Source organism: Artemia franciscana, chromosome 4 (genome assembly GCF_032884065.1).
Source record: "Artemia franciscana chromosome 4, ASM3288406v1, whole genome shotgun sequence".
In the NCBI taxonomy this organism is placed as follows: Eukaryota; Metazoa; Arthropoda; class Branchiopoda; order Anostraca; family Artemiidae; genus Artemia; species Artemia franciscana.
The window spans coordinates 16,415,855-16,432,684 of record NC_088866.1 but is presented as its reverse complement, the minus strand read 5'-3'; the positions used below and the strand labels follow the sequence as shown (position 1 = coordinate 16,432,684).

Below are 16,830 nucleotides of genomic sequence, written 5' to 3'. Positions count from 1 at the left end.
AAAAGGAATGTTCGATTAGCAATCAACAAAGCACCGGGACACAGGGAGTATAAATGACGACCAGGACATAAGTAAAAAAAAACTAAAAAAACTAAAAAAAAGGTAAAAACTACAAAAGAACTAAAAAGAAAAAAATATATAAAATACGATGGATATATAAATGACGATGGCGACTCAGGGAATGGTTGATTAGCAATCACCATCAACAAAGCTCAAGGGCAATCATTAGAATCATGAGGTATAGATCTGAATACGGATTGTTTTCCCATGGACCATTATATGTTGCATGTTCAAGAGTTGGTAAACCTGACAATCTATTTATATGCACAGACAATGGGACAGCAAAGAATGTTGTATATTCGCAAGTTTTACGTAGTTGAAAACATATATATATATATATATATATATATATATATATATATATATATATATATATATATATATATATATATATATATATATATATATCTATATTCACAGGTGGGACATAGGGACACAACTAAAATGGCGCGTAACTAATATGGCGCGTAACGACTTACGCGCGCGGGGGGGGGGGGCTTGGGGGGGGCGCGAAGCGCCCCCACCAACTAGGTGTTGGGGTGGCGCGAAGCGCCACCCCAACAGCTAGTCTATATATATAAAAATAAGTTGTCTGTCTGTGGATCTGTGGATCAGGTGACGTCATGTTTCTGTGTCGGCTGACGTCATGAAATTAGTTGTCGTCATTTTTGCTTTGACGGTGACGTCATTAACGGTATTTGAACGCAAAACCGCGCAGTTAGATGAAAATCCACCTGGACAGCGAGAGTCAAAACATATCAAAACTGAAAATGATAGCGATGATGATTGGGTTTGGGATTTTGACTTGGATAAGGTCATCAATGCCTTCCAGATTTAAGTTAAAAAAACAAAGGTTCGTCGATATGTACTTCATAGTGACGCTGAAAAATAAAGAAGAAAAAGAAAACTGAAAAAAGAAAAAAGGTAAAAAACTAAAAAAAAACTAAAAAGAAAAAACACTCAAAGAGAAATTACAGACCGGGACACAAATGACGACCGAGACAGAGGGAATATAAGTGACGACCGGGAACCTCAAAAGGAAATTACAGACTTGGACACCCGGACACAAATCACGACCGGGACACAGGGAATATAAATGACGACCGGGACACAGGGGCACAACTACAACGGGGACGCCGGGGACAAAGGCGGGATATATAAATGACGACCGGGACACAGGGATTGTTCGAATAGAAATTACAGACCGGGACACCGGGACACAAATGACGACCGGGACACCGGGAAACAGGGAATATAAATGACGACCGGGACACTCAAAGAGAAATTACAAACTGGGACACCGGGACACAAATGACGACCGGGACACAGGGAATATAAATGACGACCGGGACACAGGGACACATCATTAGAATAATGAGGTATAGATCTGAATACGGATTGTTTTTCCCATGGACAATTATATGTTGCATGTTCAAGAGTCAGTAAACCTGACAATCTATTTATATGCACAGACAATGGGACAGCGAAGAATGTTGTATATTCGCATGTTTTACGTAGTTAAAAACATATATTTATATCTATCTCTATTCACAGGTGGGACACAGGGACACAGCTACAATGGCGCGTAACTAATATGGCGCGTAACGACTTACGCACGCGGGGGGGCTCGGGGGGCGCCAAGTGCCCCACCAACTAGGTGTTTGGGTGGCGCGAAGCGCCACCCCAACAGCTAGTCTATATATATAAAAATAGGTTGTCTGTGTGTCTGTGTGTCGAGTGACGTCATGTTTGTGTGCGACTGACGTCATATTTGTCGACTGATGAAATTACAGACTGGGACATCGGGACACAAATGACGACCGGGACACCGAGACATAGGGAATATAAATGACGACCGGGACACTCAAAGAGAAAGCGACCGGGACACAAGGAATGTTCGATTAGCAATCACCATCAACTAAGCCCCGGGACACAAATGACGACCGGGACACAGGGAATATAAATGACGACCAGGACATAAGTAAAAAAAAACTAAAAAAAAAACTAAAAAAAAGGTAAAAACTACAAAAAAAAACTAAAAAGAAAAAAACTAAAAACTAATAAAAAAGCTAAAAAAGCTAAAAAACTAAAAAAACTAAAAAAGAAAAAAAAATAAAAAAGGAAAAAAAACTGAAAAATAAAGGAGAAAAACAAAACTAAAAAAATAAAAATAAAAATAAAAAAACTAAAATGGTAAAAACTACAAAAAAAAACTAAAAAGAAAAAAGAAAAAAAACTAAAAAAACTAAAAAAAAAGTAAAAGCCAAAAAAAAAAAAACTAAAAAGAAAAAAACTGGAAAAACACAAAAATTTATTTCATCATATACCAATTCAAAAACGAATGTATATACAGACCGGGACACCGGGACACAAATGACGACCGGGACACAGGGAATATAAATGACGAGCGGGACACAGGGACACAACTACAACGGGGTTGCCGGGGGGCACAGGGGGATATATAAATGACGACGGGGACACAGGGAATGTTCGATTAGCAATCACCATCAACAAAGCTCAAGGGTAATCATTGGAATCATGAGGTATAACTAAAAAAACTAAAAAAAGACTAATTCAAAAACGAATGTATATACAGACCGGGACACCGGGACACAAATGACGACCGGGATACCGGGACACAAGGAATATAAATGACGACCGGGACACTCAAAGAGAAATTACAGACTGGGACATCGGAACACATTTGACGACCGGGACACAGGGAATATAAATTACGACCGGGACACAACTACAACGGGGACGCCGGGGGGCACAGGGGGATATATAAATGACGACGGCGACACAGGGAATGGTCGATTAGCAATCACCATCAACAAAGCTCAAGGGTAATCATTAGAATCATGAGGTATAGATGTCAATACGGATTGTTTTCCCATGGACAGTTATATAGAAGAAGAAGGAATATATATAGAAGAAGGAATAATATAGAAGAAGGAATCACAACAACAGCATGAAATTAGGCTTGCGTCTCAAAGAGAAATCACCAAAAGAAAGCGTGCCGAGGAATCACAAGAGCAACCTGGGTCAGTGCGATGCTGGATGTACTCAGTGGAATTGCAAAAACGAGGATTGCCACACGCACATATACTAATCTGGCTACACTACAAAAATTACTTCTAACGAAATTGATGATGTGATTTCCGCTGAAATACCTGATGAAAATGTCGATAAGGGGTTATATGATATTGTTGTAAAAAATATGATACATGGACCTTGCGGTGCACTGAACGAAAATTCACCATGCATGGCCAAAGGAAGGTGCACAAAGCAATATCCTCGACTTCTAGTACCCAACACAATTACTGGCAATGTGCGAGGGAATTTGAAACCCTTTGGAAGCACATTAATATTGCTTGCGGGAGATTTCAGGCAAACATTACCTATAATACCTAGATCAACCCCTGCAGACGAAATGAATGCTTGCCTGAAAAATTCTAATTTATGGGCACACGTAAAAACATTAAAATTAACTACAAATATGCGTGTCCGATTGCAAAACGATGACTCTGGTCAAACATTTTCAGATCAATTGCTGGCAATTGGAAACGGAAAGTTCCCAGTAGACTCAATTTCAGGACGTATACAACTACCTGCTGAATTCTGTAATTTAGTGACGTCCAAACATGAATTGATTGAAAAAGTATTTCCGAATATTCTAAAAATTATAAAAATAATAAATGGCTAAGTGAAAGAGCGATTCTTGCACCCAAAAATATAGACGTCCACGAAATCAACAATATTGTTTTGACCAAGATTCGAGACCACGCAGTCCTTTATAAGTCAGTCAACACAGTTTTGGAACCAAATGAGGCGGTTAATTATCCATGTGAATTTTAAAATTCCGTGGATCTTTCAGGGTTTTCACCACACGTGCTACAACTAAAAATAGGCGTACCAATAATATTATTACGTAACATAAACCCACCAAAGCTTTGCAATGGCACGCGACTTGCCGTAAAAAAAAACAATGGAAAAGGTAATAGAGGCAACAATCTTGACAGGGCCTTTTGAAGGTGAGGCTGTTCTTATTCCTCGCATTCCCATGATTCCAACGGATCTGCCTTTTTAATTTGAAAGATTGCAATTCATAATTCGATTAGCATTTAAAATCACCATCAACAAAGCTCAAGGTCAATCATTAGAATAATGTGGTATAGATCTTAATACTGATTGTTTTTCCCATGGACAATTGTACGTTGCTTGTTCGAGGGTCGGTAAACCTGACAATCTATTTATATGCAGCGACAATTGGACAGCGAAGAATGTTGTATATTCGCAAGTTTCACGCAGTTAATTTGTATTGTATCTATCTATCTATCTATCTCTATAAAAACGAGTTGTGTGTATGCATGTTTGTTTGTTTGTAAAAAGAGCGTTTGCATATGACGTCATTATAAGTACATAAGACTTTGTACATCCACAGACAATGGGAAAGCCAAGAATGTTGTATATTCGCAAGTTTTACGTAGTTCAAAACACATATATAAATCTATCTATATTCATAGGTGGTACACAGGGACACAACTACAATGGCGCGTAACTAATATGGTGCTTAACGACTTATGCGCGCGGGGGGCTTGGGGGGGGGCGCAAAGCGCCCCCACCAACTAGTTGTTGGGGTGGCGCGAAGCGCCACCCCAACAGCTAGTCTATATCTATATAAAAATAAGTCGTCTGTCTGTCTGTCGAGTGACGTCACTGTCCGCATATGACGTCTGAATTATTTCATCATATACCAATTCAAAAACGAATATATTCAAGCCGAAGTAGCTCAGTTGGTAAAGCGTTATGTTTCAGGCTCTAGGTCCGAGAGGTTCCAGGTTCGAACCTTGGCTTTAGCATTAATACAAAACAAGAAATAAACTAAAAAAGGTAAAAACTACAAAAAAACTAAATAAAAGGTAAAAAACTAGAAACTAAAAAAGAAAAAAAAACTTAAAAAAACTAAAAAAGGGTGAAAACTAAAAAAAAACTAAAAAGAAAAAAACTAAAAACTAATAAAAAAAAAAACAAAAAAAAAATAAAAACTGAAAAAGAAAAAAAACTAAAAAAAGGAAAAAAACTGAAAAATAAAGGAGAAAAAGAAAACTAAAAAAATAAAAAAGGTAAATGTATTCAAGCCGAATTAGCTGAGTTGGTAAAGCGTTATGTTCCAGGTTCTAGGTCCGAGAGGTTCCAGGTTCGAACCTTGGCTTTAGCATTAATACAAAAGAAGAAAAAAACTAAAAAAGGTAAAAAACTACAAAAAAACTAAAAACACTAAAAAAAAGGTTAAAAGAAAAAAAAACTAAAAACTAAAAAAAAACTAAAAAAACTAAAAACTGAAAAAGAAAAGAAAAACTAAAAAAAAGGAAAAACTAAAAAATAAAGGAGAAAAAGAAAACTAAAAAAAATAAAAAAAAATAAAAAAGGTAAAAACTACAAAAAAAACTAAAAAGAAAAAAGAAAAAACTAAAAAAGCTAAAAAAAAGGTAAAAACCAAAAAAAAAAGAAAATGAAAAAAAGGAATAAAACAAAAAAATTATTTCATCATATACCAATTCAAAAGCGAATGTTAATACAGACCGGGACACAGGGAATATAAATGACGACCGGGACACTCAAAGAGAAATTGCAGACTGGGACACCGGGACACAAATGACGACTGGGACGTGTGTGTCGACTGACGTCATGTTTGTGTGTCTACTGACGTCATGTTTGTCGACTATAAATGACGACTGGGACACAGGGACACAACTACAACGGTGACGCCGGGGGGCACAGGGGGTATACATAAAATATATATATATATATATATATATATATATATATATATATATATATATATATATATATATATATATATATATATATATATATATATATATATATATATATATATATATATATATATATATATATATATATATGGTGGGGGTGCGTGAAGCTCCCCCACCAATATATAGAAGATAGGTGTATGTATTAATTGTATATTTATGTTTTTATGTATTTTTCTCGAAAACGGCTCCATATTTTTTCGGGAAAATTGGCAGCCTGGGATATTTTGGCCTAAAAAAAAAGATCCGGATGGGTCAGAAGTTTGAGAAAATTCGTTAACAGCCTTAATTTTTTTTTGGGGGGGGGGAATATCTACTTGAGTGACGTCATTACTATACACATCCGTGTTACATTGAAGTTGCCACATTTGTCAAACTTATGTGTAATAATTGAAGATTTTCATGCATAAAATAGTTTATATTAAATTGCTTAAAGATCAAAAAGCTGGCGATTGCAAAAATATTTGTATATTTTTTTGACGAGAGATTACAACAATTCCAAAACCATAAAAAAGAAAACAAAATCTTGAAGCTTAGTAGAAATCGTTGTTAGAACTCCGGTTTGATTTAATAATCAAATATCTTTGAAGAGATACAGTATAAAAAGACATTAAATTGCGTAAAGAGCAAAAAACTGGTAATTCCAAAACATGTTTATATATTTTAAGAGGAATTACAACAATTCAAAAACCTTAAAAAGGAAAACCATAAAGTTTGAAACTTAGTAGAAATCGTTGTTAGAAAAATATCCCGAATTTCTCTTGTTGTAAGTAATCTCTTCTTAAGACATGAAAAAAAAGTTGAAAAATTTTCATTCAAGTTCAGAATCACTAAAGTTACTATGTAAACTGCAAAATCCTCACGGTGCCTGAGGAATTATTTTACCGTTTTAATTCAAACTAGAAAAAATACCTGAATTTTTTTTTTTAAGATAAAATAAACTCGCTACGTAATTAAGCTTACAGGTTTGAACGCAACCAGTTGTATAAAGTCAGTAGGAAGACCCAAATAACGAAAATTGGCAATTATTACAAATGTCAATTCTCTACTTTAATACAGGCAATTTTTGTCCTGTGGTGGCGCAGTGGGTTTGACCTTAGCTTGGTAATACGGGACCCAGAGATCGAATCATGCTGCTGAAATGCACTGCAGGGCCGCCGCAGGGACCTTAGTAGTCAAGAAGCGTCGTTAATCTGATACAATACAAGGGATAACAACAATTCAAAAACCTTAAAAAGAAAACCAAAAGTATGAAGCTTAGCACATAGGGTTGTTAGAAATCGGACCAACTTCAATAATCAAAAATCTTTGAAAGGCTCAGCGTGAAAATACATTAAATTGCGTATAGAACTAAATCTGGTTTATTGTAAAATTTTATATATTTTAGAAAGGTATAGCAACAATTCAAAAACCTTAAAAAAGAAAACCTTTTTGAACACAACGAGTTATATAATGTCAGTAGGAAGGCCCAAAAACGAAAATTTGCATTTATTACATATAATGCTCTATTTCGACAAGGTATTACAACAATCCAAAAACCTTAAAAAAGAAAAATAAACATATCATTGGAGCAAAAAATTGGTAATTGCTAAAAGTTAAACAAGGGATTACAACAATTCAAAAACCTTAACAAAGAAACCCAAAATTTTGAAATGGGGGAAGGGATTCGATATAGAAAGTCAGTTCAATCGGATTGGTCAGGATTCGACATAGAAAGTCCTAGATACAATTCTATACATAAACTGTTACCACTCTTTGTTGTAATAAAGTTTCCTGGGCAAGATTTAGTTTGATACGTTGGGTTGCCGATTTTCAAAGATCACATAAACAATGGGGCACGTGCCTTTATGTGGGGTTGCCTATTTTTTTTAAAATCCGATAACTGTGTAACACTTGCCAAGCACGATGTAAATAGCCTAAACACAACCCAGTATTATGTCAAGCAATTTTCCTCCTTGATATGAAAGTCAAAATCATAGAAATTTCTTCAAAGTTGTCGTGGGAAAAATTTCCTTTGACCTTTCCGTATGCAGATGTTAACAAGAATAGTTTGTGCGATAAGTTTCATTTTCGTGTATCTGTGTCATAGTCGAAACTATAATGTACCGTTGATAAGAGTGTATCCAGGATTTCGGTTCGGGGGAATTTTTTTTCGGTGGGGGGGGGGAGGGTGCAATAAAACGTCACAAAAGGCTGCAAGATTTGTTTATATGTACTTTTGTTACTATTTTACGAGTTGGGCAAAATTTAGAGGATGTTCAAACTCGGTACCCTCCCCTCTGGATATGGCCTTAACCATTCATTGTAACAGTAATTGGATACATATGTAGTCATTCAGATTATTTTGTCACCTTGCTGTAATAGTTACAATCACTTACACGGTGAAGCAAGTTCAGCATAACTATACAGTGAAGTACACAAGGGGGGGGGCTTGCCCTCCCTCCAGAAAACTGGAAATATTTTGAATTCCTCTAGATTTTTGGTACTTCCAATTCAAGATATCAAGTAATTTATTTGAAATACGATTTTATGGTTTATTTATTGGTTTGTTTGATGATGAATTGACCAAAAACCCACCTAATTTCCATAGTGTTTCAACCGTCCAAAAGATGAAGCATACTCTTTTTCTAATATAGTACTGTGGAAGAAATGGCTATTACGAAATGCCTTGGTCAGAGTTAAATCTGTGGAAACTTAGGTTAAGCCGACATTTGTATAAAAAAAATCTACTTTTTTAATATTTTTTTTTAGATTTGGTGTAAGGGGACGACTCCGATTTTCAAGGCCAGGAAAGGTGCCCTGTTTGACCCATCTGCAGCACGAATTAACAGTGAAGTAAATGACGGAGTTTCATTGCCCACTGCAGAAAGCAAAGCGGATCTTGTTGAAAATGCTGTGATTACGAAACCATAAATATTTTTGTATACTTAAGAGATATAATATAAATGTTGACTTATTTTCAGATTGAACCTAAACGATTTGTCTAAAAGTCAAATTAATCAACCAACGTTTTGGATCATTTTGATTTCAGCCTCTTCATTATTTCCTAACTCTGCACAAAAGTCCCAAACACTGGAAATCAGAATGGGAGGATTTAGTTATTTCACAGATGATCCCAATCGATACTGCTGGATCGATCAAACTGTCGTGATAACAAACTTTAATTAATTAGCGACTAGCTGCAATACTAACCGATACTCTAAAATATAGAGTTGTGACAGTAATCAAACAGTTCGTGGTAAGGAACTGTAAGTAAGGAGTGACACGGCTCAATAGTAACCGAAATTATAAAAAACAGAATTTTGATATCAATAGTTACATCAAAAGAATCGTATTTTTATGCTGATTTTAAATATATTACAAGAATTAGCTTGAAATGCTGATGATTAATATATAAAATGCATTAAGTTTAATCCTACCATCAAAAGCTACGTATCTGAAAAAGTTTGCCTGATTTTCAAAAAAGAGGGAAATACCCCCTTAAAGTCAAGGGATCTTAATGAAAATCATATCATCAGATTTCGCGTATCCAAGAATCATATTTTAGAAGTTTCAAGCTCTCATCTGGACAATTTTGTAATTTTGTATGTTTTTTTTTTTGCCAGAAGAAAGACCACGGATGCGTGTTTATTTTTTTTTTTTTTTTTTTTTTTTTTTTTCGCCAGGGGTGGTCACATTGAACCAATAGTTGTAGAATATTGAGAAAGGGCTCATTTGAAAGGAAATTAAAGGTTTAACCAAAAAGCAACTAGAACCCCCCCCCCACTCTCCCTTTTCCTTCACAATAGTCTGATCAAAATTTTGGGACAGCCACTTTGATCAGCATAGTTGAAAGGTCAAATAACTATGCCTTTGAAGATACCATGACTCCTACAGCCCCTGGGGAAAAGTCTTCAAGCTATAAAATTTGCCCATTGTTCACCTATAGTATTTGATATTCGGAAGTGCGCGTCATTTTTTAAATGAAGGGAGGGATTTTCTGCTGGGGGGATTTTCCACGGACCATGAGGAAGGAAGTTTTCGGAAGATGAACTTTACAAAAGAAATTTTACCCTGGGGGAAATTACCGAAATTCTTCAACGAATTTCTTTTTATTAGTCTTACTTTCTTATTGCTGACTCAATTTTACATGTGGAGATGTTAAGGGGAATATCGTGGGGGAAATGTGTCCGGGTTGGAGTTTTCTTGAGTACGTTTCCAAAAGAGGAGAGATTTTTCACCGGAGAAATTCGTCATGAGGGAGGTTCCCACGAGATAATTCTCAAGAAGAAATTTTCCGCAGGAGCAGCTTTATGCTAGGGGGCGAGGTATTTGTGCGGACAACTCTTTCACGGAGGAGGGGATTTCCAGAATGATTTTAAAGCAATCTTTTCAAATGAAAGTCTTTTCCAACTGAAAGTATGCTAAGAAAAATTTTTCACCTGGAACTATCTACAAGAATTTTTTCGGGGGAAATTTTCAGCTAGAACGGATGTGTCTGGGACGATTTTTCCTAGCGGGGAAAAATATTTTGCATGGGAATAACTTTCCATGGAGGTATTGTTCGTAGGGACATGGAGTTTTCCATTGAGAAAGAGCAGGATTTTCCGGCTTTATTTTAAAATCGTCATACATTATTTTTTTTTTTCAACTAAAAGTAAGGAACAAGATCAAAACTTAAAGGGAACAGAAATTCTTAACTATATTAAGAATGCCACTCCCTTCTCAATACTTCACCCTTTACGCTAAAGTTTGACTTTTTGTCCCGATTCGTTAAGAACGACTCCTGAGACACAACAACTGTTTAATTAGAATAATAAGCTTTTTTAAAAGTTCAGAAAAACTTTACCGTAAAGAGTGAGGTATTGGGGTTATATTCACATATAATTAATAATTTTTGTTCGTTGAAAGTTTTGATGTTGCTCCTTACTTCCAGTTGAATTTTTTTTATTCACCTATCCTCAAAAAGATCAGCTTTTTATTTGAATATTAATATTTAAAAATCAGTAAGTTTAAATTTTAAACTTAGTGAATTAGATTAATTCGTTAAACTATTCGCCAAAAGTTACAGTCCTAAGAAAATTTACTCTATTTTTCGGAAATTCAAAATTTTGAGTATTCTTGACAAAATTTGAAAAAATGGAATTGGAATGAAATATATCCCAAGAAATATTTTTTGCTCCTGTAATCTTGATAAGTATTGAGACTTTTTTCTAACAGGTGATTAAAAAATCAAAACTTTCGGAATATACGTAGTTTTCAGAAACGTTCGAACGACACAAGCTTTCTTGAAGATCTTAAGATGGCGATACTTCCACTCTTTTTTTTTTTTTTTTTTTTTTTTTTTGGTAGCCCTTTACTTTTAAAATTTGGTCTGCATTGCGACTCTGTCATATTGGGCTATTAATTTCACAAAAAATAAGCTTTTGAAAATACAAATCTTTTTCTTGAAAGTGTCAAAATACAAATCTTTTTCTTTAAAGTGTCAATGGCAATTCCTTTTGAGGGTTTAGGGAATCTTATGCCCCAGGACAATTTTTGTAATTTTGGTTCTCGCTAAGTTTGACTTGATTCTCTAGTTCAGTTTCTTTTCGTTTTAGGATTTATCCTTTTGTTCATCGTAATACCCGTTATTTTTAAGTTTGATGTGATGATTTGTTTTAGAATACTTTGAGTTTCAGTTCTTTATCTATCTATCTATCTGTATAAAAATAAGTTGTTTGTCTGTCTGTCGACTGACGTCATTATAAGGATTGAGCTGTATGTCATCATGAAGTTAGTCATCATATACCAATTCAAAAACGAATGTATTCAAGCAGAAGTAGCTGAGTTGGTAAAGCGTTATGTTCCAGGTTCTAGGTCCGAGAGGATCCAGGTTCGAACCTTGGCTTTAGCATTAATACAAAAGAAGAAAAAAACTAAAAAAGGTAAAAACTACAAAAAAAAGGAAATACTAAAAAAAAACTGAAAAAGCCGAAAAACTAAAAAAAGGTAAAAAACTAAAAACTAAAAAAGAAAAAAACTAAAAAAAGGTAAAAACTACAAAAAAAAACTAAAAAGAAAAATAAAGTAAAAACTAATAAAAAACTAAAAAAACTAAAAAAACTAAAAAATAAAAAAGAAAAAAAACTAAAAAAGGAAAAAAACTGAAAAATAAAGGAGAAAAAGAAAACTAAAAACCGGGACACAGGGAATAAATGACGACCGGGATACTCAAAGAGAAATTACAGACTGGGGCACTGGGACACAAATAACGACCGGGACATATAAATGACGACCGAGACACTCAAAGATAAATTACAGACCAGGACACCGGGACACAAATAACAACGGGGACACCGGGACACAGGGAATATAAATGACGACCGGGACGCTCAAAGAGAAATTACAGACTGGGACACTGGGACACAAATGACGACCGGGATACTGGGAATATAAACGACGACCGGGACACAGGGACACAACTACAACGGGGACGCCGGGGGCACAGGGGGATATATAAATGACGACGGGGACACAGGGAATGTTCGATTAGCAATCACCATCAACAAAGCTCAAGGATAATCATTAGAATAATGAGGTATAGATCTGAATACGGATTATTTTTTTCCATGGACAATTTTATGATGCATATTCAAGAGTCGGTAAACCTGACAATCTATTTATATGCACAGACAATGGGACATCGAAGAATGTTGTATATTCGCAAGTTTTACGTAGTTAAAAACATATATATATATATATATATATATATATATATATATATATATATATATATATGTATATATATATATACTAGCTGTTGGGGTGGCGCTTCGCGCCACCCCAACAGCTAGTATACGCGCCATAATAGTTACGCGCCATTGTAGTTGTGTCCCTATGTCCCACCTGTGAATATAGATATATATATATATATATATATATATATATATATATATATATATATATATATATATATATATATATATATATATATATATATATATATATATATATATATATATATATATATATATATATATATATATATATATATATATATATACATATATATATATATATATATATATATATATATATATATATATATATATATATGTATATATATATATATATATATATATATATATATATATATATATATATATATATATATATATATATATATATATATGGTTTTAACTACGTAAAACTTGCGAATATACAACATTTTTTGCTGTCCCATTGTCTTTGCATATAAATAGATTGTCAGGTTTACCGACTCTTGAACATGCAACATATAATGGTCCATGGGAAAACAATCTGTATTCAGATCTATACCTCATGATTCTAATGATTGCCCTTGAGCTTTGTTGATGGTGATTGCTAATCGACCATTCCCTGTCCCGGTGTCCCGGTCGTCATTTATATCCCTTTGTTTCCCCCGGTGTCCCCGTTGTAGTTGTGTCCCTGTGTCCCGGTCGTCATTTATATTCCCTGTGTCCCGGTCGTCATTTGTATCCCGGTGTCCCGGTCTGTATATACATTTGTTTTTTAGTTTTGTTTTTCTCCTTTATTTTTTTCCTTTTTTTTTCTTTTTTAGTTTATTTAGATTTTTAGATTTTTTAGTTTTTTTATTAGTTTTTAGTTTTTTTTTCTTTTTAGTTTTTTTGTAGTTTTTACCTTCTTTTTAGTTTTGTTAGTTTTTTTTTTTACTTATGTCCTGGTCGTCATTTATACTCCCTGTGTCCCGGTGCTTTGTTGATTGCTAATCGAACATTCCTTTTGTCCTGGTCGCTTTCTCTTTGAGTGTCGTCATTTATTTTTTTCTTTTTTAGTTCTTTTAGTTTTTACCTTTTTTAGTTTTTTTTAGTTTTGTAGATGAAAATTTTTTTTAGTTTTTTCCTTTTTTCTTTTTAGTTTTTTATTGGTTTTTACCTTTATTTTCGCTTATTTTTCAGTTTTTTCCTTTTTTTTAGTTTTTTTTTATTTTTTATTTTTTTTAGTTTTTTACCTTGATTTAGTTTTTTTATTTTTTTTAGTTTTTTAGCTTTTTTACTTTTTTTATTAGTTTTTAGTTTTTTTTGTAGTTTTTGCCTTTTTTTAGTTTTTTCAGTTTTTTTTTAGTTTTTTATTGGTTTTTACCTTTATTTTAGCTTATTTTTCAGTTTTTTCCTTTTTTTTAGTTTTTTTTAGTTTTTAGTTTTTTTAGTTTTTTACCTTTTTTTAGTTTTTTTAGTTTTTTTAGTTTTTTAGCTTTTTTATTTTTTTTATTAGTTTTTAGTTTTTTTTTGTAGTTTTTGCCTTTTTTTAGTTTTTTTAGTTTTTTAGCTTTTTTCATTTATACTCCCTGTGTCCCGGTGCTTTGTTGATTGCTAATCGAACATTCCTTTTGTCCTGGTCGCTTTCTCTTTGGGTGTCGTCATTTATTTTTTTTCTTTTTTAGTTCTTTTAGTTTTTACCTTTTTTAGTTTTTTTTAGTTTTTTAGATGAAATTTTTTTTTAGTTTTTTCCTTTTTTCTTTTTAGTTTTTTATTGGTTTTTACCTTTATTTTAGCTTATTTTTCAGTTTTTTCCTTTTTTTTAGTTTTTTTTTATTTTTTATTTTTTTTAGTTTTTTACCTTTTTTTAGTTTTTTTAGTTTTTTTAGTTTTTTAGCTTTTTTACTTTTTTTATCAGTTTTTAGTTTTTTTTTGTAGTTTTTGCCTTTTTTTAGTTTTTTCAGTTTTTTTTTTAGTTTTTTATTGGTTTTTACCTTTATTTTAGCTTATTTTTCAGTTTTTTCCTTTTTTTTAGTTTTTTTTAGTTTTTAGTTTTTTTAGTTTTTTACCTTTTTTTAGTTTTTTTAGTTTTTTTAGTTTTTTAGCTTTTTTATTTTTTTTATTAGTTTTTAGTTTTTTTTGTAGTTTTTGCCTTTTTTTAGTTTTTTTAGTTTTTTAGCTTTTTTATTAGTTTTTAGTTTTTTTGTAGTTTTTGCCTTTTTTTAGTTTTTTAGCTTTTTTATTTTTTTTATTAGTTTTTAGTTTTTTTTGTAGTTTTTGCCTTTTTTTTAGTTTTTTCAGTTTTGACGTCACCTGATCCAGTTTTTTCAGGTGACGTCACCTGATCCACAGATCCACACACAGACAACTTATTTTTATATATATAGATATATATATATATATATATATATATATATATATATATATATATATATATATATATATATATATATATATATATATATATATATATATATATATATATATATATATATATATCTATATTCACAGGTGGGACACAGGGACACAACTACAATGGCGCGTAACTACCCGGCTCAATAGTAACCAAAAAACGGAATTTTGATACCAATAGTTACATAAAAAGAATAGCATTTTAATGCTGATTTTAAATATATTAAATAAAAAAATAAGTTTTTTTTTAACTGAAAGTAAGGAGCGACATTAAAACTTATAACGAACAGAAATTACTTCGTATATGATAGGGGCTGGTCCCTCCTCAATGCCCCGCTCTTTACGCTAAAGTTTGACACTTTCTCTCAACTAAACTTATTAAACTTATTAAACTAAACTATTAATCTTATATATTTAAAATCAGCATTAAAATGCGATTCTTTTGATACACCTATTGCTAACAAAATTCCGTTTTTTAGAGTTTTGGTAACTTTTGAGCCGGGTCACTCCATACTACAGTTCGTTACCACGAACGGTTTGATAAGTTTCATCAAGCTTAGTCTTACCCATAAAAAGTTACGAGCCTGAGAAAATTTGCATTATGTTAGAATATAGAGGAAAACAATCCCTAAAAGTCATAAAATCTTAATGAAAATCACACCATCAGATTCAGCGTCTCAGAGAATCCTACTGTACAAGTTTCAAGCTCCTATCTACAAAAATGTGGAATTTTGTATTTTTTGCCGGAAGAAAGATCACAGATGCGTGTTTATCTGTTTGTTTGTTTGTTTTTTGTTGTTTTTTTTACCAGGGGTGATCGTACCAGCCCAGTGGTCCTAGAATTTTGCGAGAGGGCTAATTCGAACGGAAATGAAAAGTTCTAGTGTTCTTTTTAAGTGATCAAAAAATTGGAAGGCAACTAGGCCTCCTCCCACGCTCATTTTTTGCCAAAGTCGTCGGATCAGAATTCTGAGATAGCCATTTTATTCAACATAGTCAAAAAACCTTATAACTATGCCTTTGGGGATGACTTACAGTCCCCATTTGAGGATCTGCAAGTTAAAAACTTTAACCAGTGTTTGCATATAGTAATGGTTATTTGGAATTTTAGGCTTACAGACGATTTCAGGCGGATTTTTGGTTGGGAGGAGGGGTTGAGAAGAGGGGGTTATTTGGGGGGAAATTTCCATGGATGAATATGTCGAAAGAAGAAAATTTCCATGAAGGGAGCGCAGGATTTTCTAGTACTATTAAAAAAACGAAAAAATAAATATGAAAAAGTTTTTGTAACTGAAAGTAAGGAGCAGCATTAAAACTTAAAACTAACAGAAAATATTACGCGTATAAGGGGCTCACCTCCTCCTAAAACCTCACTCTTTACGCTAAAGTATTTTTAGTAATTTCAACTATTTATTCTACGGCCTTTGTGATCCAGGGGTCATTCTGAAGGAATTAGGACAAAATTTAAACTTTAGTGTAAAGAGAGAGGTGTTGACGAGTGGGCGAACCCCCTCATATACGTAATATAAAATACGAATATAGAAGAGCGTTACGTAATCTAATTCGTAAATTACGTATATCTTTTACTAATGAAAACGTTCGTAAAAAACTAAAAGTAACCAAAAAATTGGAAAAGTAACCAAAAAATTAAAAATTTTTAAGTAACCAAAAAATTGGAGAGCAACTAGGCCTCCACCCCCGTTCCTTTTTTCTCAAAATAGTTCGATCAAAACTATCAGAAAGCCATTTAGCCAAAAAAAAAAATAATATGCAAATTTCGTTTTAATTATTCATCTGCTGAG

The 16,830-nt window shown here is 33.1% G+C and overlaps 2 protein-coding genes across 2 annotated transcripts in view; both read left to right on the top strand.

The window, feature by feature from the left end:
* Positions 1-8,866, top strand: part of LOC136026064 (sodium- and chloride-dependent GABA transporter 1-like) — an 88,672-nt gene extending 79,806 nt beyond the window's left edge. Inside the window, exon 12 of the mRNA XM_065702256.1 lies at positions 8,649-8,866. Coding sequence (XP_065558328.1) covers positions 8,649-8,810 — 162 coding nt within the window. The 3' untranslated portion in view covers positions 8,811-8,866. The remainder of the gene's footprint in view (positions 1-8,648) is intronic.
* LOC136026070 (uncharacterized) overlaps positions 1-16,830 on the top strand; it is an 83,522-nt gene that overhangs the window by 56,536 nt on the left and 10,156 nt on the right. The gene's annotated exons all lie outside the window — the stretch shown is intronic.